The sequence below is a fragment of the Tarenaya hassleriana genome, unplaced genomic scaffold, assembly GCF_000463585.1.
Source record: "Tarenaya hassleriana unplaced genomic scaffold, ASM46358v1 Cleome237, whole genome shotgun sequence".
NCBI classification, from domain to species: Eukaryota; Viridiplantae; Streptophyta; class Magnoliopsida; order Brassicales; family Cleomaceae; genus Tarenaya; species Tarenaya hassleriana.
Genome location: NW_010965677.1, coordinates 120,259 through 142,943, shown reverse-complemented (window position 1 = coordinate 142,943; position 22,685 = coordinate 120,259). Strand labels below are relative to the sequence as shown.

Here is a 22,685-nt window from a genome sequence, read left to right as displayed (position 1 = left end):
GCCCAGGCGCCGCCTCCTGCCGCGGCGGCGGAGGTGGCCGAGCCACCGCGATCTCCGGCCAGCACGGTTACGTCATCGTTGACGTCATCCCCTCTGTCGGCCGCCGTCGCGGACGACGCCTTCACCGACCTCCCCGATCTCTTGCTCGATGACGTGGCCCACAAGATCGACGGTTTCTGGGATTCGCTGTCGTACGAAGAACCCTTTTTCTTGGAGAATTATTAAGAAAGAGAGATGGGTTCAGCTCGGTCGGTTCCCAGCTTCTGTCGCCGGAGAACAGGGATCCAGGCGGAGCTTTGCGGCGGAGACATTGCCGGCGAAAGGATTCCGATCGGAAAAGGTGTAGCCTTTTTTGTGGGTTTGGTGGGAAAATCTGTGTACGTGTGCCAAAGGTTCCATTGTGTGATGTGTAAGTAAAGGTTTTTTGTACAAATACGATTTATGTGACAAAGTCCCATGTTTGCTTATGTTATTGCCCAAAACCATTTTTTTTTTGCCCATTAAATTTATTCATGGTTTTGTTTCTCAAATTCACAATTTTTCTTTCCCCAAAATTTATTTTGCCCAAATTTCTACACACCCTTTTTGCTCCATATATATGTGGAAAGGAAATGTTACGCAATTTGAAGCAAACGATTATTACACTTAATTTTAATCCCAAAATATTTCTCATCTGAACTATACTTTATTTACCCGGATATAAATAAAATGACCGTTTATCTCTAATATTTTATGATATTTATAATAACAATAAATAAATATACTTTTCGATAAAATTATCAAAATACCCTTAAAATTCACAAAAGTCAACGGTTTTTCCGAGATTTGACGGGTTTGAATACCTTCGGATAATTGAATTTAGCGTCGGATATCCGAACCGTAGATACCGAAAACAAGATAATACTTTTCTAAAACCCGTGAAAACGAAACCGAAGTCAAAACCAAAAATAGACACCTCAAAAGAAAAAAAATCGGAGCAACCCATTATCCCACCCCCACAATAAGTTACATAAAGAGGATATATAATAAATAAGCTCAATGACATTTTTTACTCCTGTGAAAATTTGTATAACGGCACACATATTGTGAATTTGTGGTCTGATTTGGGGATTAGGGTTTTAAGTCCATTCAAGAGAGTCCAGAAAGCCAAGGCAATTGAAATCATTGTTAGAAAATAAAGGAAGAAAAAAAAGGGGGGTAAATTGCACAAGAGACAAACTTTGTGGTCTTTTCTGTCATTTTCAATTTTCCTCTTTTACTCGGCCCTTCGACCTCATTGGTCCTTAAAAAGTTGGGAATGAAAGGACCCGTCGGGCCATTATTTATAGAGAAATTTAATGTATTTTTAGTTAGGACTGATTTTCATTCTCATGTTCATTCTTTGTTCTTTTCGGTTATACTTATTTAATTTTGTTTCTATATGAAAAAGACTCCGTACTATATATAACAAACGCAATAGATTTTTCCTTTCCTTAATAGAAATACAATAATAATTGTTTATTTGATAAAATAATCATATATATATATATATATATTCATCAACCGTTTATAATATATATATATATATATATATATATATATATATATATATAATAGACTATACTAATACGGTAGATAAAATATTTTCGCGTTGAATTTCCATTATGAATTTACCAGATTGTCATTATTCCCGAAATTAATTAATTAATTTCATCATAATTAATTAAAGTGGATGTGAGCTGGCTTTTTATTGTATCCTCTTTGTCCCCTTTCTAATCACAATTTTCTTGGTTGTAAGAGTTACGGCCGTCTAATCTCTTTACACGTACATTTTCGTTTGGAATAATATTTGAAAAATATAAAAATCTTCCATTAAATCATAGAAAAAATTATCGCAACGTGGATAACTTAAGCTGATTTATACACTAAAATATATTATTTATTATATTATTAATAACCCTAGTTAGGTTTGTTATTTATTATTTATTAAATTATGGTTTAATAACCCTAGTTAGGTTTGTTACTTAGGACCGCTGCTTATAAAATTTTCACCAAAATGATTTTATTTCACTTTTAATAGGACATCAACACATCCTATTTGATTTGTTTATAATATTTACATAGTATACGATTTCATAGTTGGTTATAAAACAATGCAAAAGTATAATGCCGATTGATTTGATATTTTTTTTTATGATTATCCAATATATATAGTTCTTCATAAACTATTTATATAATCACCATTGTAACATCTAGTTGTGTATTTCTGTTTATAATTTCGTCACGTTTACAAATATTAATTATGAATTTCCAAAAAATATTTGATTTTAAAAAGTAGTAAAGAAATTCATATAGACAGATTTAAATTAATGATAATTTTTTTATGATTGGAAAGTTTACAAGATTTTCGATCTAATTACCTCTCCCAAAAAATTGACCGTCACTTAAGGTATCCCTTCCAAATAGAAATCCTCCCACAAATAGAATTCAATGGTACTTGATCATGTATTCTTAATATTATTGAAATTATTTTTAATTATTTCAATTAAATTATTTTTGTAAACTTAAACAAATTTTTAAACCCAAATGATTATAAGTTTTAAAAAGATTTTGAAAAATATGTGTGGTGCATGTCATAACGGGTCCAAATCAACATCATTGTCAAATAATAACGACGACGATTGAGGTTTACTTCATTCCATGTGAATATTTTTGGATGTCACAATTAACGAACTTTATTTTTATTTAAATAATTGATTAGACAACTAAATGATCTTAATTTTATCATGCATCTAGAAGATAGCCTCCTATGTGCATGTCGGCTATGGTTAAAAACTAGGGTTTTATACCAATGATAAATAAGAAAATTAACTACTTAAGATCTGAGTAGCAAGTAAATTAAATTTTCTGAAACGTTAAATGTATGATTTTATTTGTCGTCGCCAATTATCAATGTATTGTGATCTCATACATACATACATATATATATATATATATATATATATATATGATTTGATTCAAAATAGACATATAGCTGAATACTTGTACAGGAATATAAAACTTTATAAGCAAACCAATAAAATATAATTATATTCATTATAGAGATTCACTTCTATAGTTTGAGAAGAGAAAACGTCTAGAATTATTTAAATAAACGGGCATTAAATTTAAGATTATATATAATATAAAAACAATTACGTGCCATGCGTAATGATGACGTAGACGAGATCGAGATGGAGAATCCTATGAGTTTAGGTTGTCACTTGTGTCAAAGACCGCATTCTTCTTCTTCTTCCTTTCTCTTTTAATTGCAATTATATATATATATATATATATATATATATATATATGTGTGTGTGTGTGTGTATCAACTTAATGAAAATTTTTGTTGTGAAATATAATTGATCCTGTCATAATTAATGAACGTCACGTCATGTGTTACAAAGCATAAGGATATAGAAAATACGTATGCATACACTCAACTCTGTTGTTGCGTCCAATCATTTTAAGATCACCGTTTTTCTATTGGTAGTTCTAAAAACATAGAATTTTGGAGTGTGTGTATATATATTTTTCAATAAAAGAAAAATGGATAAATTTCGGGATTTTAAATTAAGTTATTGGAATTTTACCCACAACAGATCGTCGACGAGTGGTCAGTTTGGGGTATGAGGTAACTCCACCTTGATGTTGAGTGTTCGATTCCTGTCTGGTGGTGAGGGAAGTAATTTCTGGGTTTATATGATCCATATACAAAAACTGCTCCCGGACCGGAGGTTTACCTAGTCAGCGCGTCCGAAGTGTAGCATATATGTCTGTGTGTGCCGATATGTATGCATAGTAATAAATTTTGTGACAAAATAATTACAACATTAATTTCGCTCGGCAGCGCCTTTTCCATCTCTAATTATTGGGATTTTCCACATTTTAAATTCACAATTTTTTACTGCACAAATTTTTATTTGAACCAGGAAAAAAAATCCAATTTATAACCCTTTATTTTGCCATCTAACCCTTTTTTTGGTGTTGTTACAAATAAGCTATAAATAACAAATATTAAGGTGTTGAATGGGAGGTGGATTTCGGAGTTTTTTTATTTCAAAAAGTGAAAAAATCGATAATCAAGTTTTTTGAAATTTGGTTTTTTTAAAAACCCAGAAATCTACTTTATGAAAAAAATCAACTAAAAACTAAAAGCCACCTTTTTTTTAGATTTATAAACTTTCATAAACTAAAAGCCAAAAACCAAAAACTAAAAACCAAAAACAAAAAACTAAAGCCAAAAACCCAAAATAAAAACCAATACCATTCAAAGCCTAAATAATTCGATTTTCATGTAAGTATTCTTCCTTCGTATTTTATCACATTATTCATCATTTGGAAAATAATAAAAGGATATTAATCAACGGAACTTGCAATTTCTATTCTATATATGATTATTTCAAGGCATTAATGTTAAACGGCATTTGTGTGACCAATATGAGAGCTTCCACCCAACACTGGGTGGCCCAGTGGCGAAGAGGTGACAAAGTCATCATCGACGTCTTGGATTCGAATCCACTGGTGGGGAGGAGGGGGCGCAATTAATTGCGTGTCTAAAGGTTGACTCCGGACCCAGGGAATTAAGTGGGCCGAAGGGCCAACGAACCTCAAAAAATATGAGAGCTTCCACCGATTCCCAAAATTTTCGTTTCTAATTATTGAAATTCAAAAAAATCTAATTACGAGTATTTTCTTCACTGAAATGAACACAAAATATCAACACAAATCAAACCTCCGAAGGACGTGAATGCGCCTGACAGTTTCGAAGAATATATATATATATATATATATATATATATATATATATATGCATGCATGTATGTACGTATGCATGCATGTATGTACGTACGTATGTGTGCATGCATGTATGTACGTACGTATGTGTGCATGCATGTATGTATGTATGTATGCATGCATGTATGCATGTATGTATAAGCCTTGAGATGAGTCATGAAGCACAAATGGAGCGTGTTAAGTGCAAGGACCATGATGATGATGATATTCCTCATTGTCATATATATTAATTAGATATTTCTCAATCTCTCCATAAATCCCACCTAACTGTATGCCCCGAACCATTCCATCATATTAATTGTATTTTTTTTCCTTAAAAAGTTCATCAATTTTGGCACTTGTTTTAAGATTTATATAGAGGGACGGCCGTGGACCTAACTGGCTTCTCCTTCCACGCACATTTAAATTTGAACGACAAATCCATAACCCTATGTCCCTATAACAATATATATATATATATACATGATGTTTGAAATATATATGCAACTACCTACGTTATTAATAATTAATGCATTACACGTCAGGCAAATAATATACTAATAAACTTACAAAAAGCACAAACGATATAATCATTTTTCTTTTTGTTATACATATCTAGCTTAATATAATATGTTCATGCATTGCAATTTGCAACTTTCTCGTGCATAAGTAAGTGTATATTTAATAATATTTCACTTTTTGGCCCCGACAAATATCCCCGTGGTTTGTCGGTTATTACGCAGAGTCGAAAGTTTACTGTACGAGATACCGTCCGACCCGCGAAGAACCGAGATGGGTCCCACCGTTATAAAAAAAATCTCCGCGTGTGAACTCCTTCGGGGCCAAATCAGCTGGTTGGGAGCAGGGGGCAACTCCTTGAGGTGGAGGAATCGAACCCTGCCGTCTCCCTTCCTCTGACATGCTCGCCTGTCAGCCTATCATAATGGGTTGATTTACCTCCTACGCGTGTGTTGTAGGCTCGTGCGCATGGGCTTGGGGTTTGACCCGCAGGCGCCTAAGCCCAACTACGGCCCGAGCGTTAGGCGCGCCTGGTGGCCAAGTCCGATCGGTGACTGTTAGGCACGGGTGATAACCAGTTCGTTTCCGTTTCTAAGGGTAGGTAGTCACGGGATTCCCCAATGTATCAAAAAAAAAATATCCGCGTGTGCATATTATTTTTTTTTGTTGATTCGATCAAATAATTGTGTCAGTTATTTAATTAAATTTGGGTAAATCAGGATACAAAAAATATGTATCATACACTTTGAAGAAGCCTATTGGTGGAAACGAGGGCGATGTAGAATTCAGCACGTCACACTGAGATCATTTTTTTTATGGCGACACTTTTACCGCCATCATTGCCTTCCACGTAAACTGAAACACAGACACATATATATACACACGCTCTAATATATGTATGTATACGTATATATATGTGTTTGTTTATACTATAAATAAATGGTTTTTTTTAATCTTTACTTGGGATAAGATTATGATCGAAGTGGGTAGTTTTTTTCATTAAAAATGAAAATTCAGTGAATGCATGAAAAAAAAAGAGAGGGGGGAGTTTCTTTTTTGAAAGGGAACATACTAAACTTAAGGGACAAGACAAAAGACAAAGGGAGAATCTATTGGTGAAGCAAAAGCCCCTCTAACGGTCCAATATTGTACGGATTATTAAATGGAATAGGAAATTATAGGGGCTCATTGCATGTTTTGTGTTGGATTCGTTTCGATTATTTTGGTTATAGAAAAATTATAACCATTCGATTTTTATATAAATTTCGGTTTAGTTCGTTTCGATTCGATTTCGGTTAAAAATTCATTTTCTTAAAAAAAATTATCGGTTTTTTCAGTTATTTTTTTATTCGGTTCGGTTATAATGTCGGGTTTAAAAAAATCATTACCGTTCGGTTTTGATGTCGGATTCGATTCAGATACAATTATATCTTATTCGGTTCGATTATTCGGTTAATAACCGAAATGACCACCCTGGGTAGAACTATTGGAATAGTTCTATTTAGTTATTTATTTTAAAAATAAAAGGGTCTAAGTGGAACGTCAGAATGTTTCATTCGTCTTAAATTTAAGCAAAATCATGGGAAACACATATAAACATATGTGGTTATATAAATTAGAAAAGGTTTGGGGGATATATATTATATTATAATATATTATATTAGACATGATATGATATGTATAAAATAAACAGGACAATGATTAAGGTGCTCAAAAGCCCATTTGTTGCAGCATTTCTAACACTCCAAAACCAGTGACCAAGTGACATCAACTGCATCATGCATTGTCATTTTATGTATAAGCAAACATGTGTGTACATATATATATATGTATACATATGCACACAAATCACGCATGGAAACAGAAACAATAATATGTACAGACCACATATGTATATTATTATTTTTTAAAATTTTGTTCGTTGGATCCATTGGTAAAATATATTAATGGGCCATGAATTGTCTACCATTCCATATAACCACCACCCTTTTGTGATAAGTTGTTTTCCCGATGGCCTATGTATATATATTAGCATATAATTCCGATTGTGATTTATTTGTCTTTTTCTTTTTGTGTTTCATCTCTCCCCTCAGACAATTTTGGTGGGACATTATCATTATTATTGATGTGAATGTATAAGCTCATATATATATATATATATATAGTACCCGGGGGATGGTGGAGTTGTCGAAATCTTCGATATAATTTACATATGGTTTGACATTACATAGTCGTACGAATTAAGTTTTGGACTAAGATACGAAACCTATTAATAAATTGTATAAATTCAATGGATGAACGTGTTACAATAATTCACAATTCAATTATGAAGTTATAACCATATCGGGCTTGGATCAAGCTTATGGTACAAACCAATAACGGGCTTATACAGAAAATAATATATATGTGATTATCCGTTTTGTATTTAAAATTTATACTTTAACTAATATATATGTTGCGCAATATCATCCATCATAGATTTTTTTTTTTGTTTCAACCTTGTAATTGTGTAAATATGTACATCTGATTATATTGCTAATATACGAATAAAATTTAACCACATATATGTAATTCAATATATATATATATATATATATATATATATAACAATTTAGGATTTCTTATGGTGATTTTTTTTTGTTTTATTACTATATATATACACACATATGGGCCGGGAAATGGATAAAATCATTAAATTGATTCGAGCTCATCATCATCCTTGATGGGCTATGACCTAGTTTTATATGTTTTATTATATTTACCCTGAAAGGCCCATTTGGATCATTTGGCCCACAAAACAAATTATGATATTCTTTCATTTTTTTTTCCAAATAATAAAAATAATTTTAAAAAACACACTAAATCACACTAGGGGGATGGTGGGAAAATATTTTAATAATATATATCGATTCACATGTATGTGTACCTGGGAATACAGATATGCAAATATATACATACATATACATATATATATGTACAGCGAAAAACAAGAGCGTGAAGTGTATATTAGGAATCAGGAACTCGGAGGTGGTTAAGACGGTTGAACCAAATGGAGTGAAGAATCATATGGAACACATCGAATCTTCGAGGGTTGGGGCTCCATAGAAAATGCCTCTGAACCATCTTCACGTTGGCATGCATTCTCAGGTACCTCCTCAATGGAATCTTCAGCAGAATCTCCTTCAGCCTCGGAATGTCCTTTTCCGGCACCACCACCGAAAACTCCGACCAGTCGAGGACCTCGCTGAACGGCAGCACAAAGTTGTCCGCTATCACCACTGGCACACACTCGTAGTATATCGCCTCCACGATCCTCGGACTGTTCACCTCGTACCCCATCGGACACAGGCAGTACTTGCTCGCTTTCATGTGCTGCACGTACGTCATTTTCCGAGCAACGTTCCGCGGGAGTGGGCCGTAGATCTTCATGTCTTCGTCTCTGTTTCTCCAGTGCCGGAGGAGGTGGGGACGGACCCGGCCATGGAGGTTTCCGGCAAAGAAGGCGAGGATCGGTCGCTGGGAGACTCTGTTGCCATTGCCTATGAACCGGAGAGGCCTTCTCGGGTTTCTTATCGACGTCTCGGGAAGGGATACGTCTTTCCCAAGGGCGAAAATTCCGTCGGATAAATCTGCGTTGCATAGCACTTTTATGGCGTTTCGGGTTAGCTCTGGGTGCTCAGTCACCGTGTAAGGCCCCTGCCGGATAAGGGTTAATGCATATACATCAGTCGATTCCAAACTACTGATGTAGTAACAAATTCTTGCAGATCTTTTAGATATAACCAGTATATATATTTACCCAATCATGGCAGGCGACGATGAAATGATCTGATCCGTGTGTGCGGTTCCAGAAGGGGTATTTTGAGGTGATCATATCGACGTAGTCTCGGATAAAGATAGACATGGGCTTGATATTGTGCGAACCGGGAATGTACATTGCCTGCTGAAGCTGCTTCACACTGTAGGGCATGTAAAACAAGTGAGCTTTCTCGGGGTTCCTCGTGGCGAATCTCGTGTTCGCCTCCATTAGTTTCATGAACCATCCTTCCGACGCGTATATTCCCGACAAATGCGGTTCGTGGAAAACAGGTCTCTCACCGTCCGGGTAGATATACACCTTAAGTATCAACTCCATAAGCTCATAGCTCCTGAAACTCATGGTGAAAACCATTTATATATACCTTTTACTTGTTCTGTGAAAGGTCATCAACTGAAAGCAGAAAAATCAGGGGTTATACCTTGATGTATGTAATACCTTTTGAAAACAGATAGATTCCGGAAAACTGGCGCATACAGATCAGTGTCGTTTGCGATGGCCGGGGCATGCTGAATCTGCCTTCTGGCACACGCAAGCGCCTTCTCTGGTGGCAATGACAGAATTTGTCTCTGAATTCCAAATCACAGTTGTCAGCCCAATATTTATGCAAACGAATTCATGAAACTTATACAAGCTTAGTGACAATCTTATCTGACCTCTGTGGCAGTGAGTATACGTGGAAGGAGAGGCGGAGGATCGGGGAGAATGAGATCGTCTTTTATCTTCCTCCTCTTTCTTCTTTGCCTTCTCCTCTGAGATAGAGCACCACCTTCTTCATCTAGAGCTTTTTCTCGGCCAAATCCAGACGAAGAGGCATTCAATGGAGCTACGCCATGAAAAGGGTCGGCCTTAGTTTCATTGGCTACCTCACCTGTTATGAGCAAAGAGCCATTCAAGTATCTGGATAAGGTGACCCTCTCTTCGTCAGGCAAAATGGGAGAAGTCGGTGTTTGGCGCAGAACAACAATGGTGGTCATTACGGATCCGAAGAGGAACGCGTTTCTCCATTTGACCCTTTGCCTTCTAAAACGACTAATCAGTTTCTTCATCGAAACATCTATAACCCACTCAAATGGGGTTTTCATCTTCTGAAATTTCATCCTCGAAATTGAAATTGGAATTGGGTCTTTCCTGAAGAACGCTCCATCGCGAAAGAAAATCCAAAATTCACGTTTCTATTCCCCAGGAACCTCCAAATCCACAAACCCTAAGACACCGGACTCACGAGAGAGACGCTGAAACATCGATCAGGAGAGATCGAAATTGCAGCCGAGACGACGATCCGAACAAGAATCACAACAATAGAATCTGAGAATCCAACACAGAACAAGACATTGAAATTCAGGCAAATAGGTGAAGGAAAAGGAAGCTGCGCACATGCACGGATACGTGTGTATGGAGGGAAATAAAAAATGGAGAGTGAAGCTTGTAGTACCTTGATCATGGCGAATCTCGATCTAGACGAAACCATCTGAGATTAGAGAGAGAAAAGAGATTTGGAGGGAAACTCGGAAGAGAGAGAGAGAGAGACAGAGAGGGAGAGAGAGAGAGAGAGGATAACGGTAATGCAATATCTCTCCGTATTTATAGCTTTCCTTGCCGTAATTAACAGTATGGTTTTCTAATATTAGAATTAATTGGAGATTGATTTCCATCCCAACGCCCTGCAAGATGTACATCGCCCCACACAAACAGTCTTGGTAACATTATTGGATAGAAAAATGTTTATATATTTTAATTAGAATTATTGATTTTGATTTTTTTTTATATGTATGAATAAAAATATAATTCACTCTATTGTGGTGGGTCAAACGCTTCTAAATTAATAGGAAATATATAAATATTTTATAATATTTTTATAAAAAAAATATTTAAAACCGTGCGACCTCACCTCTCAATGCGTAATAATGGGCCTCGGCCCGGAATTCGAACGACGACGTTTGGGCTATAGTTTAAGGCTCTTGAATTGTCTCACCTTTATAAGTGCGGAAGCCCTCTAGAACGGAGAAAACCCTACCCTAGTTCTTTCTGCTCTGTGGAGCGTCGCGAAATGGGTAATTGATCTACCTCGATCTCCTTTATTTGTTCTTCGGTCGATGTATCTTTCCTTTCAGATCGACGCATTGTTTGTTGTTGGGATTTTCTAATGATGATTTGTTGATATAGTTTTTGGAAGACTGATTGGTTTTTATGAACCCTAGGGGCGTACAAGTACGTTTCGGAGCTATGGAGGAAGAAGCAGTCCGATGTCATGAGGTTTCTGCAGCGGGTGAGGTGTTGGGAGTACCGACAGCAGCCCTCCATTGTCCGTGTGACGAGACCGACTCGTCCTGACAAGGCTCGTCGCTTGGGCTACAAGGCGAAGCAGGTTAGTTTTCATGTCCTGGTCCTTTCGGGCTGTGTCGTATCCCATGGAATTCGATGGATCTCTCATCATATGTTTCGTCGTATAGAATGTTGAAGTTTCATTAGTCCCTTAATTTCTTATCAAATCGATTTTGGTTTCTTCGGATTTAGCATATGAACTAGCAGATGTCGAATTGATTTGTCATCGTTCTGTGGCTTTATTTTCGAATTCTGGATCTATGTGCTCTCTTAATGAAGTGTAGGCATTGGTTTGATGGGCCTTACCTGGTTTATTTTGCATCTTCGTATGTTCTCGGTTTGATTCATTTGTGTGAAACGTGATTGTACCTTCTCTTACTGGAGCCAAGATGTAGAAAATATAAAATTTGGGGTATGTGCTTGTAATGTGGTTTATTGAATATTCTTCTCCAGAATATATTGTGTTAATGATTGAATGCCTCACATTTCCAGCCACATGTCTGATCTTTTGGACTCGCTGAATCCAGCCCTTTTTCTAGCCCTTTTTCTGACTGGCAAATTTTCTACTTGTAACTTTTTCTATAACTATGTTGTTGTTAGGGATTTGTGGTGTACCGTATTCGGGTCAAACGTGGTGGAAGGAAGAGGCCGGTGCCAAAGGGTATTGTGTATGGAAAGCCCACGAACCAGGGAGTCACCCAACTTAAGTTCCAGCGAAGCAAGAGGTCAGTCGCTGAGGAGCGTGCTGGCCGCAAGTTGGGCGGTCTCAGAGTCCTCAACTCCTACTGGATCAACGAGGTCTGCACTTGCCCTCTCTATTTCGACAATGCATTTACATTTTCCTCTGTATCGTACCCAAAAAGAAAGCCTGGACATGATGACAGTAAGATGACCCGAGTCTTGGATGCGAAAAAGCATGTCACTTTCCTGTTTTTAAGTTCGCTTAGCAGAATGCATTGCTAATCAAACTGGAGAAAACCTTCATGATAGTGGCATGAAACCGTGGGTGTGTTTTTGTGATCATGACAGGATTCGACGTACAAGTATTATGAGGTAATATTGGTAGATGTGGCTCACAAGGCGGTGAGGAATGACCCGAGGATGAACTGGATATGCAACCCCGTTCACAAACACCGTGAGCTTCGTGGTCTTACCTCAGAGGGAAAGAAGAACAGAGGTCTCCGTGGAAAGGGCCATCTCTACCATAAGAACCGTCCTTCTCGCAGGGCTACCTGGAAGAGAAACAACTCCCTCTCCCTCCGTCGTTACCGTTGATTCTCTCTTCTTGTTCTCTCCTCTAAGGTTCGTTGCCCTTTTTTTTCATCGTCTTTTGTCTTTCTTGAATTGGAAATTTTGAAGATTGTGACGGTTTTTTTACATTCTCGCGACCGGAGATGTCTCGGACAGTTGCTAGATTTATATTGTATTCTCATCTCCCGCTTCATATGTTTTATTTTGGAGTTTATATTTTTGGATCCGTGTTGTCTTTTATGAAATGATTCGGACCATTGCAGCGAACTATGGATGGATCATGGATTCAATGAATTTATCTATCAAGATTTGTCGTTGTTCCGTACTGTAGTTGTGTTTTAAAGCCATGAAAGTTTACCCGTTACGGCGTCTATGGCCACTATTGGGCCTTATTCGTATCAAGTGAGAACCGATAATGGGCCTCTTTGTTGGGCCTGGGCCTTGTGGACTTCCAGTTTATTGGACGATTATATGGGTTTTAGGAATTGTGTTTTTTGATCGTCTAATTTAGTCCCATAGTAAGCCGTCTGTTAGTTAAAATTAGTTTAATGTAAAATTAATTGTGCACTTAATAAAGGCTAAATTCATGTATTTTGAAAAAAAAATATGAGCGGTGCAGGTTTACTAAACGTTAACACAAGTATTGGCTTCGTCTTCCCCACCGCAGCCCTAAACCCACCGAACCCGTGGTTTCTCTGCAACTCGAGAATCCGCTACCGCCATGAAATCTCGATTTCCGCAAAATGTCCCTATGTTCTCTCACTGTTCGCGTTTCTTCCATCCCCGTACTCATCGACGAGCCTTTACCTCCTTCCTTAAGAACATCCATTCCAACTCCCAACTTCGCGCTTCTTCCATCACCGGAGGCAGCGGGGAAAACGGCGGTGGTGGTTCTAAGGGTAGCTTCTCCGTGATTACCGAAGTTCGCTTCTCGATTTTGTAGATTTCGCGTTCTCGAGTAGAATTTCTGAGAGAATTGTTAAATTGCTTGTTCCGAATCGTTCCGCTAGTCTTGTAGATTCTTTATTTGCAAGAAAGCTGCCGGGTGAACTCCCCTGGGGATTTCGGATCGCGAACGTTTCCCTTAGTACTCGGCATGACTTGGAACTGTGTTACGATAGGGTTTTGCATTTTCGCTCTCGACGCTTGTATACCTTCTAGTTCTACGTTCGATTAACATTAACATATCCACGCTTTGATGTGAAGGGAATGCACTTCTTTTGCCCGGAGCAACTGTGGCCACCATCCTTATGCTGGGGGCTCTCCATGCCCGTCGCCTATACGAGGACAAGAAGGTATGCACGGTTAAACATCAGAACAAGTGAGCTTGACAGCTAAAATCTTTGCTTGTTTGTTGGTGTTGATAGTAGATTCCTCGGCCTTGGTTTTTTTTCCTGTGATCTTCAAATCTCTGTTGTTTCTCAAATGTATTGTTGTTGATGAACAGATTGAAGAGAAACGAGGAAAAGGAATTGAACTTGAGTTCCAACCAGACGTTAAAGTTAGCCCCCTTCCTTTGTCTCTCGGTATGCTTTATGATTTGGTTCCCTAACTGTCATTTCCAGAGTTTTAATGTGGACGCTGTGCTTTTCCAGGCCTCATTCCTCCGGATCCTACCTCTGCGAACCATCTCAAGAATGTGGGGCTCCTTTACAAGAGTGGTGAGTTTCCTTTGTTGAGGGGACTGCTGCTGGATTAGTCCTTTCTGTTGATTTCCGGGCTTAATTTCACTTGTTAGCCGTTCTTCTCAGGAAATTCCTGTCTGGATGCGTCCGTATGTGTATAAAGCATGGGCTCGAGCTTTCCATTCAAGTATGACCACTTGTTCTCGTACCCATTCCCCTCTAGTTTCTTGTTGTCATACCTTTTCTCTATTTCTTGTTGGATCTACATCCTTCTGTTTCTTTGTTTTGTGCTGAACTTATACAAATGAAACTAAAAGAGTTAACGCCAAACTGATCTACATCACAGACCTTGACGAAGTAGCTCTGCCTCTTGAAGAATACCCATCTCTTTGGGATTTCTTTATTCGCAGCTTGAAAGGAGGTTGCAGGCCTATTGATCAAGATCCCCATTGTCTGGTAACCGGTAACAAGCATCTTGAGCTGTCTCTTGACTGAACATGTTTTCACTCTTAAGATTTCACTGATTGGCTATGGATGCGAATTATAACCAGATTAGTCCTGTGGACGGCACCATACTAAGGTTTGGGGAGTTGAAAGGGGATGGGGCAATGATCGAGCAAGTTAAAGGGCATTCTTATTCTCTAACAGCTCTTCTTGGTGCGAGCTCTTTGCTTCCCTTGGCGTCTGAATGTAGAGATGAGAGGCAAGAGGGTACTGTTGGAGAGAAGAGTGATAAGTCATGGTGGAGAATCTCTTTGGCATCTCCCAAACTACAGGAGACTATCTCAGTGCGGTAGGTGAAGCTCATGGAATTCCAAAGAAAGTGAGAATGTAGTGTAGAAAAAATTTAGTAAACTTGAGGGTAGGGCAAATATAATCCTAGGGCATCTTACTTATTTGGAATCTGGTTATAGGAATTCAATAAGAATAAAGAGATATGTTTCACAGGATAACATTATGATGGATGTTCTATTGGGAACACCTTTTAAGTATTTGAATCAGTGAAAAGTAAGCTGGAGTAATACAGAAATTGCCCTTGCGTATTTAATCCTGTTCTGCCATTTGTTTATGTTCTTCTCTGAGCTATTATTGCCTTTTACCTGCAGTCCAATGAGTGGGCTTTATTATTGCGTAATATACCTGAGACCAGGGGATTATCATCGGATACACTCACCAGCTGACTGGAAGGCCATGGTTCGCCGGCACTTTGCAGGTTTGCTTACTATCCTGTTCTAGGAAGCCTATTCAAGCTATACCCTATCTATGTACATGATGCTATTCAGAACTAATCTATCTAAGACTACCAATGATGACAGGTCGGCTGTTTCCTGTGAACGAGCGTGCTACAAGAACTATAAGGAATCTCTATGTCGAAAACGAAAGGGTAACAACAACTATAAGAACTCTCTCATTGTCTCCGATTTTTTTTTTTATTTAAAAAAGAAATAATATGTGTAGTATGAGTCGTAATAGCTTAAAAGCTTGATATGAAAAACTAAGGTAAAAGGGTAATATGTGTAATCAGGTGGTGCTTGAGGGGCTTTGGCAAGAGGGTTATATGGCACTTGCAGCGATTGGGGCGACGAACATTGGGTCTATTGAGGTAAGAGTGTGGAAAAGGATATGTGAGAAATGTCGACTAGATAGACAAAAACCAGACCAAAGACAACTGAGAGGTTTATATCTGTTGGCTAACATGGTGTGGTGGGGCAGATATTCATAGAAAGGGAACTGAGAACGAACGAGCCAAGGAAGAAGCTGTTTCCTGCAGAGCCGCCGGAGGAGAGAGTGTACAACCCTGAAAGAGGAGGAATAGTGCTAAAGAGAGGGGAGGAGGTGAGTCTGTTTGTTGAAATTTCATCGAATAGGGTTGTGGAGGTTGTTGGGTGTGAAGAAGGAACGGTTGGTACATGATGCGCAGGTAGGAGGATTCGGCATGGGGTCCACAGTGGTGGTTGTTTTCCAGGCCTCCTCTCAGTTCGGGTTCTGCGTGGGACGCGGAGACAGAGTTCGTGTCGGACAACCTCTGGGACGGCATGGCAGTGATTGATCGTATGCTTTCCCCACATCACAACAAGGTCACTTCTATGCCCTCTCTCTCTCTCTCTCTCTCTCTCTCTCTGTGGTTGGATTTTATTTAAGATCCCTAATCTCCGCATTCTTCGTATCTACGAGAGACATTATGGGCTAAAAAAGGGAAAAAGTAAAAAGTCTCGTATCGACACCTCCTCTCCTCCATTCGCGTACTAACATACATTGCAAATCCTAAAGGGCACTCAAAAATCAATGGTTTATGCTTATCATATGAAAGAGCGTAAAGCTTACACAAAGTCGATGCCGTTCAAATCTCGTGTCATTTTTGTTCTGAAACGGTTCAAGAATTTGGAGACACACACACACACGCACCCGCACACGCGCACGCGCACGCACACGCACACGCACACACACACACACACACACACACGTATATGCATCATGCCCCTAATATCTCCCCCACCCATCCATCTTCTTGTAGGCAAACAAACTACTGTGGTTCATCTAATGTCTCAAAAAATAATATCACTTGGCTCTTTCCTCCTCTAGTACCGATATACATCACCAAAGACAGTCAGACGAATAATACATAACCCAAGTTGAATAACCTAAGCAAAAAGGAACAATACAATTAGGAAAATGTACTCACTTTCCATGGAACAAGCAGAGGCACAGATTCACATTCATTCGTCTACGTATCCATGTCCATCTATCAGGCACTCAGTTGCACTCAAACCGAAGCCAATCCGCTCTCTATATCAAAACTTTGTTCCTGAAAAGGAGGAAAGATCGATCACTCTTATTAGCACTTTTACTGGCAAAAGATCATCCCTTTTTGTCCCCTAAACAACGCTTTTTATCCATCATGGTCTATACACCACCTGAATCCAATCCAAAAGCAGTGAGCTAACATCTCCAATTTCTAATCCTTAATCCCTTCGAGTCCGTCTTCTCCATTTCAAAAAGTGGGCAAAGCATAAAACATATCCTTCTTTCATGGACAATCATCAAACCTCTATAAACTAGGACTTCACAACACCAAAAGTCAACAAAATGACACAACGCTCGGTTCTAAGAAAACTGAAATACTATAATCACAGATAAACTTCTAGCCATGGATCTCTCTGTTGGGTAATGGGTTATCTAGCCCTGGATCTCTTTCCACATTTACTCTAACATATGCACCACCGTCCTGGGATTTTGATCACTCTTAATTCAATCCCGTCCAAAAATACCCACTGCACGAATTCTTGCTGATTTTTCCTAGAGTACAAAGCCAACCCTAGGACGATCCATAAACGCTGAATCTTTAGCAGATCAGACGAGAAAATGGGGGAAAAAAAGTGAGGAGAAAAAAGAAAAGGCACACCTACGTCTGTTTAGAGTAAGAAGAGGAGAAGGGGCCGCGCTTGTTGCGAAACATCATGTAACCGACGGGCAACACGACGCCCATCATCATCACCGCCGCCCACTGCACGAATTCTTGCTGATTTTTCCTAGAGTACAAAGCCAACCCTAGGACGATCCATAAACGCTGAATCTTTAGCAGATCAGACGAGAAAATGGGGGAAAAAAAGTGAGGAGAAAAAAGAAAAGGCACACCTACGTCTGTTTAGAGTAAGAAGAGGAGAAGGGGCCGCGCTTGTTGCGAAACATCATGTAACCGACGGGCAACACGACGCCCATCATCCCCCCCGCCGCTCCGATCAAGTACCGCAACGGACTCGGCGGTTCCACCTCCACCACCGTCCTAAACTGCAAATCCGCCGGGAAAATTCCGAATCACAGAAAGGAACAAAAGAGGCGGAGAAGAGAGAACACAAACAAGATCTTAGGGGTCCAGAAAGAGAAAATCGATCCAGATAAAACTCACAGGCATTGTGCCGGCGAGAGAGAACACAAACAGTGCGCCGGAGAAGGGAAGTAGAACTGGGATCTGGACTTGTCTCCGGTGAGATTTCGTCGTCAGTTCTCTCCAGTATTTCCTATTTCAGCTTTAAATAAATACAGAATGGGTCGTCAGCCCAATTACTAAATTTGGGCTCAATTTCGGCCCGAATCTGACCCAGTTATCGAAATTATTTGTCATTTTTTTTTGTCTTTTTAACAATTTGCACTTTTATTTATAAAAAGAAAAACCAAAATCCCCAAAAAGGATAGACTTTTTTTTTTGTCTTTCGTTAAATGCCAAAGGGTAACCGTCTTTCCACGCGCTCTCGCTGTCCCCAAAAATGTATTTTTACGAAGAATCACCAAATCGCTGGACTATAACCTATCGATTTTTGCGAAACGCGCTCTACGCGCTAAGTCTGCGAGTGAGATTCGTGATCTCAATCGACGCGCGGGCTTTTCAAAACATTTCAGCATTAGACCCATTAACCATTAACATATTCCAATTAAGCCCATTAAAAGCCCATAATCAAGCTTAGGCCCAATATTTTCGCAATTACATTTTCATTTTTATTTTTTACATGATATTTGTCATCATCATCATCATCATCATCATCATAAATTTTGTGGTAATATTTCATATAGATTAAATAGTTTTTTTTAACGATTTTACTATAACCCAGGTGTGGGCTATCATTGTTGAATCATCTAACAAATTTTAAAATTTATTAGTTCAGTGTTGTTAAAATTCGTATAAAAATTCGAAATAAAATCGCAAAGTAATGCGAGGAACATTATCATCGATTGATGTGATAATTCACAGCACATGATGCATTACATCGATGCAGTGTCAGCGTAGCGACGAGTAAAACAATCATGGGCCTTAGAATTTTTTAAAATGGGCTTCCATATAATGCTTGTTGGGCTCAGGCCCATCGTATTTGAGCGCAAAGACAAAAGAAAATCCGGTAAATGGAAAAAAGGCGGGAAAATCTCCAAAGGGTAGACATGCCTGGCGTCCCCAAGGAGAGGTTCAAGGTTTTGGTGGAATGTGGTCGAGTTATGGTCATCGGCCAATCCCCTGCCGTCAGATTCGACTCCCATGGCCGATCCTACGGCTCTAACGTCGCCATGTTCTCCTCCCTCTCCGACATCCCCAGCCGCCGCATCAAAACCGTTGCCAAGAACGGCGTCCTTCGCCTCATCATCCCTCCCGACGTTTAAATCAATCCTCAGCTCATTTCCCATTAAAGTTGACAAGGTTTGGGCCGACGAGAAGGATTGGGCTCACTCGATTAAGATTAACAATGAATAATCTTATCCCACTCGCATCATTGGCGCGTGGATCTCACTCGCGCGTTTTCCCTGGACTATTATAACCCACGAATTCGGGGGTTTTCGTTGTTTTCGGAAAAAGATGGACTTCTAAGCGCGTGGGAGCGGGAGTCGCCTTTTTTTATTTTTAATTCACTTGAAACGAAAGAAAAGAATATATGAACTTGCACTATCCAGATGCATATACATTTTTTTGGTATCGTCCAGATGCATGTACATAAACATGATGGAACAACAACCAACATAACATAATAATAAGGGTTCTCCTCCAAGCGCCATGATAAAAATTGATATACGAAAGGCGTTTGACACTTTGTCTTGGGATTTTTTGATGCGGATATTGCAGGCTATTAATCTCCCACCACAATTTGTAAGTTGGATCAAGATGTGCATCACAACACCTAAGTTCTCGGTCAACATTAACGGAGAATTAGCGGGCTACTTCAAAGGAAGGAGAGGTTTGAGACAAGGTGACCCACTATCACCTTATCTCTTTATCCTTTCCATGGAAATTTTTTCAAGGATGCTAGATCAAGGAGCTTCCATCGATAGATTCAGCCCTCACCCTAAATGTCGACAACCTTCCATCACTCACCTCTCTTTTGCAGATGATGTAATGATTTTCTACTCTAGAGATATCCAATCCCTACGTGCAGCGTTAGACATTCTTGATCAATTTAGCACAGGCTCGGGACTAGCAATGAACACGAGCAAATCCGAGATTTTTCTAGGTGGCCTATAGCAAAATCAGGCAAAAAGTTTGGCTGCTACAATTGGACTAAAGTTGGGTACTTTACCTTGGAGTACCCCTTAATCCAACAAAGCTATCAAAGTCAGACTTCCAGCCTCTCTTGGAAAAGATCAAGAGTAAACTCACTGCTTGGAGCATTCGATACTTATCATACGTGGGACGTATCCAGCTGATCTCGACAGTCATCTACGGGCTAATTAACGCATGGAGTCAGATTTTTGCCCTTCCCAAATTCTTCCTTAAAGAGGTAGACAGTCTATGCTCAAGCTTCTTGTGGAAAGGCAGTCACCAAGCTTCCGGGTGTCACAGAATCTCTTGGGTAACCATCTGTATGCCGAAAACAGAGGGAGGGTTAGAACTACGACGCCTTGAGGACTTCAACTTGGTGTTCCGGCTAAAACTCATCTGGTTAATCTTTGCTAAAGGGGGGTCACTTTGGGTTGCTTGGATCAAGCAGAATGTCTTTAAATCCAACAACTTTTGGATATGTAAACCATCCAACAGATTGTCATGGATTCTTCGGAAACTCTTGAGCTTGAAAGAAACGGTCTGCAAATTCCTGAAAGTGAAGCTAGGCAACGGAAGAAATACTAGCTTTTGGTATGATCAATGGGCAGACACATAGGTCAGCTGATTACTCTTGCAGGTGATGAGAGGCCGAGGCTCTTAGGTATTCCGAAGAATGCAACTGTAGCTGAGGCAGCGCCGACAGGCATGTGGACATTCACAGGGGCTCGAACTGAGGCGATTCAGGAGCTCCAAATCGCACTCACTGCCATCAAACCCCCACTCGAGTCTGTAGGTGCAGATACGGTTCTGTGGAAGCATGACAATGACAAATATAAGCCTTGTTTCTCGTCGAGTAAAACCTGGCAACAAATTCGAATCCCAGGAACCAAGCCGAACTGGTTGGACGGTGTTTGGCTGCCCGTAACAACGCCAAGACTTTCCCTCCTCCACTGGCAAGTCATGCAAGGTCGACTTCCCACAAAGGACCGTCTATTGCGATGGGGAATTAATGTGGACGTCAACTGCTATCTCTGCGGTATGTTAGACGAAACTCATGCTCACCTATTTTATGATTGTCTAAGAACCATAGCTGATGCACGAACAAAGCTAGACCGTAGGATGATGACTCTGTTGATTTCTGACCAGCTGAACAAGAACTCTTCACAAAAGCATCTACTCGAGGATTGGTATTTCTTGACTGCAGGCCGACGTTAGATCACGTGCTCTATTATTTTGAAATCTATTTTGCCCACTTGCGTATGAGAATCCTAATATTTTGTACAGTTTTTTTTTTCTGTTGGTTAACAGATGTAAGAACCTTTCTTTCGGATTTTAATACACAATCACATTATAAAAAAAAACATAACATAATAATACACATACATGCCATGTACCATGACCGTGAATAGAACGAAAACACATGGACTTCATCAGGAAACATCTCTCGTATGTTTTCCTTACAACTATCTATGCAGCAAAAATAGGAGGAGAAAGACACTGTCTCATAGACTTTGAACAAGACAAACACATCCTGTTCTGAGTCTTAAGTCCCCTACTCCCTCTCTCTCTCTCTCTCTATATATATATATATATGTTAAACAATACTAGTTACTTTTTTTATTATAAAAAAACAAAAACTTGAGAAGAGAAGTGTATATAAGAGTGGGTATCATAGCTCGTCATGAAGGGGGGCATCATCAGGCCGTGATTCTTCTTCTCTAGCAGATCCATGTGTTTTATCATCATCACCGCCTTTTGGCTGTTGTCCCTCTTCTGTCTCCGCTGCTGCTTTTTCCTCTATCTTTGGCTTAGGCTTCGGCTTCGGCTTCGGCATCCTATCCACCTTCCCCACCTTATATAACATATTACCAATTCTACTTAAAGTTGCTCATAATTCATGCCTGCCTGCGAATTCAACAACTACTAGTGTGTTTTTTTTTATTATTATTTATTATTACCTCGTCTTGTAGATCGAATACTTTGGCATACACTTCATCCGATGTGAATGCAGGGTCTCTTGACAGAGGGGTCCTGTAATGAATCGTTGCATTATGAAGACAAAAAAAAAACGTGTTTTTTTAAACAATACGAGACCAAGTAGAGAAAGAAGCAAAACTCACTTCTGCTGCTCTCCCTCTTTCTCATCTAACCACCTCTTTAGTTTTTCTGCTTCCTTTGAGACCTGCCCACAACCCATCCAACAGTTTATTCATCAACCACTCAGATGCATGCATAGCTATCTTATTTGTATATATACGTAATAAAACAAGATAACGTTTTAGCTAACCTCCTCGATTCTTTCTTTTGGAAGCCAGGGTTTCTTCGTCGCCCAATC

The 22,685-nt window shown here is 39.2% G+C and overlaps 8 protein-coding genes across 12 annotated transcripts in view; 4 read left to right on the top strand and 4 right to left on the bottom strand.

The window, feature by feature from the left end:
- The window catches only part of LOC104815503 (ethylene-responsive transcription factor ERF039-like), a 1,168-nt gene extending 701 nt beyond the window's left edge, over positions 1-467 (top strand). The window contains exon 2 of one of the 2 annotated variants that reach the window (XM_010543916.2): positions 80-467. In XM_010543916.2, coding sequence (XP_010542218.1) covers positions 80-225 — 146 coding nt within the window. In that variant the 3' untranslated portion in view covers positions 226-467. Of the gene's footprint in view, positions 1-33 lie in introns of both variants that reach the window. The other variant, XM_010543915.2, reaches the window with a different exon arrangement.
- A 7,723-nt stretch (positions 468-8,190) lies between these two features.
- LOC104815502 (probable glycosyltransferase At5g25310) lies at positions 8,191-10,665 on the bottom strand. The gene is made up of 5 exons (XM_010543914.2): positions 10,566-10,665; positions 9,787-10,438; positions 9,569-9,699; positions 9,113-9,461; positions 8,191-9,009 (listed from the first exon to the last, which is right to left on the bottom strand). The coding sequence occupies exons 2-5, from the start codon at positions 10,228-10,230 to the stop codon at positions 8,320-8,322; spliced, it is 1,614 nt and encodes a 537-aa protein (XP_010542216.1). The 5' UTR covers positions 10,231-10,438; positions 10,566-10,665; the 3' UTR covers positions 8,191-8,319.
- Positions 10,666-11,127: 462 nt separating this feature from the next.
- LOC104815501 (60S ribosomal protein L15-1) lies at positions 11,128-12,973 on the top strand. The gene is made up of 4 exons (XM_010543912.2): positions 11,128-11,184; positions 11,332-11,498; positions 12,056-12,253; positions 12,485-12,973. Exons 1-4 carry the CDS (start codon positions 11,181-11,183, stop codon positions 12,728-12,730), a joined length of 615 nt encoding a protein of 204 aa, XP_010542214.1. The 5' UTR covers positions 11,128-11,180; the 3' UTR covers positions 12,731-12,973.
- Positions 12,974-13,323: 350 nt separating this feature from the next.
- On the top strand, positions 13,324-16,661 carry LOC104815498 (phosphatidylserine decarboxylase proenzyme 1, mitochondrial). Of its 4 annotated transcripts, none has more exons than XM_010543909.1 (12): positions 13,324-13,605; positions 13,913-14,001; positions 14,154-14,207; positions 14,302-14,367; positions 14,458-14,518; positions 14,678-14,787; positions 14,883-15,124; positions 15,438-15,544; positions 15,648-15,715; positions 15,857-15,934; positions 16,045-16,167; positions 16,253-16,661. In XM_010543909.1, exons 1-12 carry the CDS (start codon positions 13,428-13,430, stop codon positions 16,379-16,381), a joined length of 1,305 nt encoding a protein of 434 aa, XP_010542211.1. In that variant the 5' UTR covers positions 13,324-13,427; the 3' UTR covers positions 16,382-16,661. The 4 variants fall into 4 exon arrangements, with proteins under 4 accessions (XP_010542211.1, XP_010542210.1, XP_010542212.1 ...); XM_010543908.1 differs by having other exon boundaries at positions 13,324-13,628; positions 14,445-14,518; XM_010543910.2 differs by having other exon boundaries at positions 13,326-13,605; positions 14,445-14,518.
- Positions 16,662-16,864: 203 nt separating this feature from the next.
- LOC104815500 lies at positions 16,865-18,420 on the bottom strand. The gene is made up of 3 exons (XM_019202750.1): positions 18,239-18,420; positions 17,968-18,120; positions 16,865-17,137 (listed from the first exon to the last, which is right to left on the bottom strand). Exons 1-2 carry the CDS (start codon positions 18,242-18,244, stop codon positions 17,968-17,970), a joined length of 159 nt encoding a protein of 52 aa, XP_019058295.1. The 5' UTR covers positions 18,245-18,420; the 3' UTR covers positions 16,865-17,137.
- LOC104815513 lies at positions 16,871-17,894 on the bottom strand. Its single transcript, XM_010543927.2, has 3 exons — positions 17,880-17,894; positions 17,739-17,836; positions 16,871-17,137 (listed from the first exon to the last, which is right to left on the bottom strand). Exons 1-3 carry the CDS (start codon positions 17,892-17,894, stop codon positions 17,119-17,121), a joined length of 132 nt encoding a protein of 43 aa, XP_010542229.2. The 3' UTR covers positions 16,871-17,118.
- A 2,530-nt stretch (positions 18,421-20,950) lies between the features above and the next one.
- On the top strand, positions 20,951-21,565 carry LOC104815511. Its single transcript, XM_010543924.1, has one exon. The coding sequence runs from the start codon at positions 20,951-20,953 to the stop codon at positions 21,563-21,565; it is 615 nt and encodes a 204-aa protein (XP_010542226.1).
- Positions 21,566-21,701: 136 nt separating this feature from the next.
- Positions 21,702-22,685, bottom strand: part of LOC104815497 (heat shock 70 kDa protein 17) — a 5,746-nt gene continuing 4,762 nt past the window's right edge. Inside the window, exons 12-15 of the mRNA XM_019202751.1 lie at positions 22,638-22,685; positions 22,471-22,532; positions 22,309-22,381; positions 21,702-22,202 (exon numbers count right to left, since the gene is read on the bottom strand). The exon at positions 22,638-22,685 is cut by the window's right edge and continues 7 nt beyond it. Of these exons, the coding sequence (XP_019058296.1) occupies positions 22,020-22,202; positions 22,309-22,381; positions 22,471-22,532; positions 22,638-22,685 (366 nt within the window). The 3' untranslated portion in view covers positions 21,702-22,019. The remainder of the gene's footprint in view (positions 22,203-22,308; positions 22,382-22,470; positions 22,533-22,637) is intronic.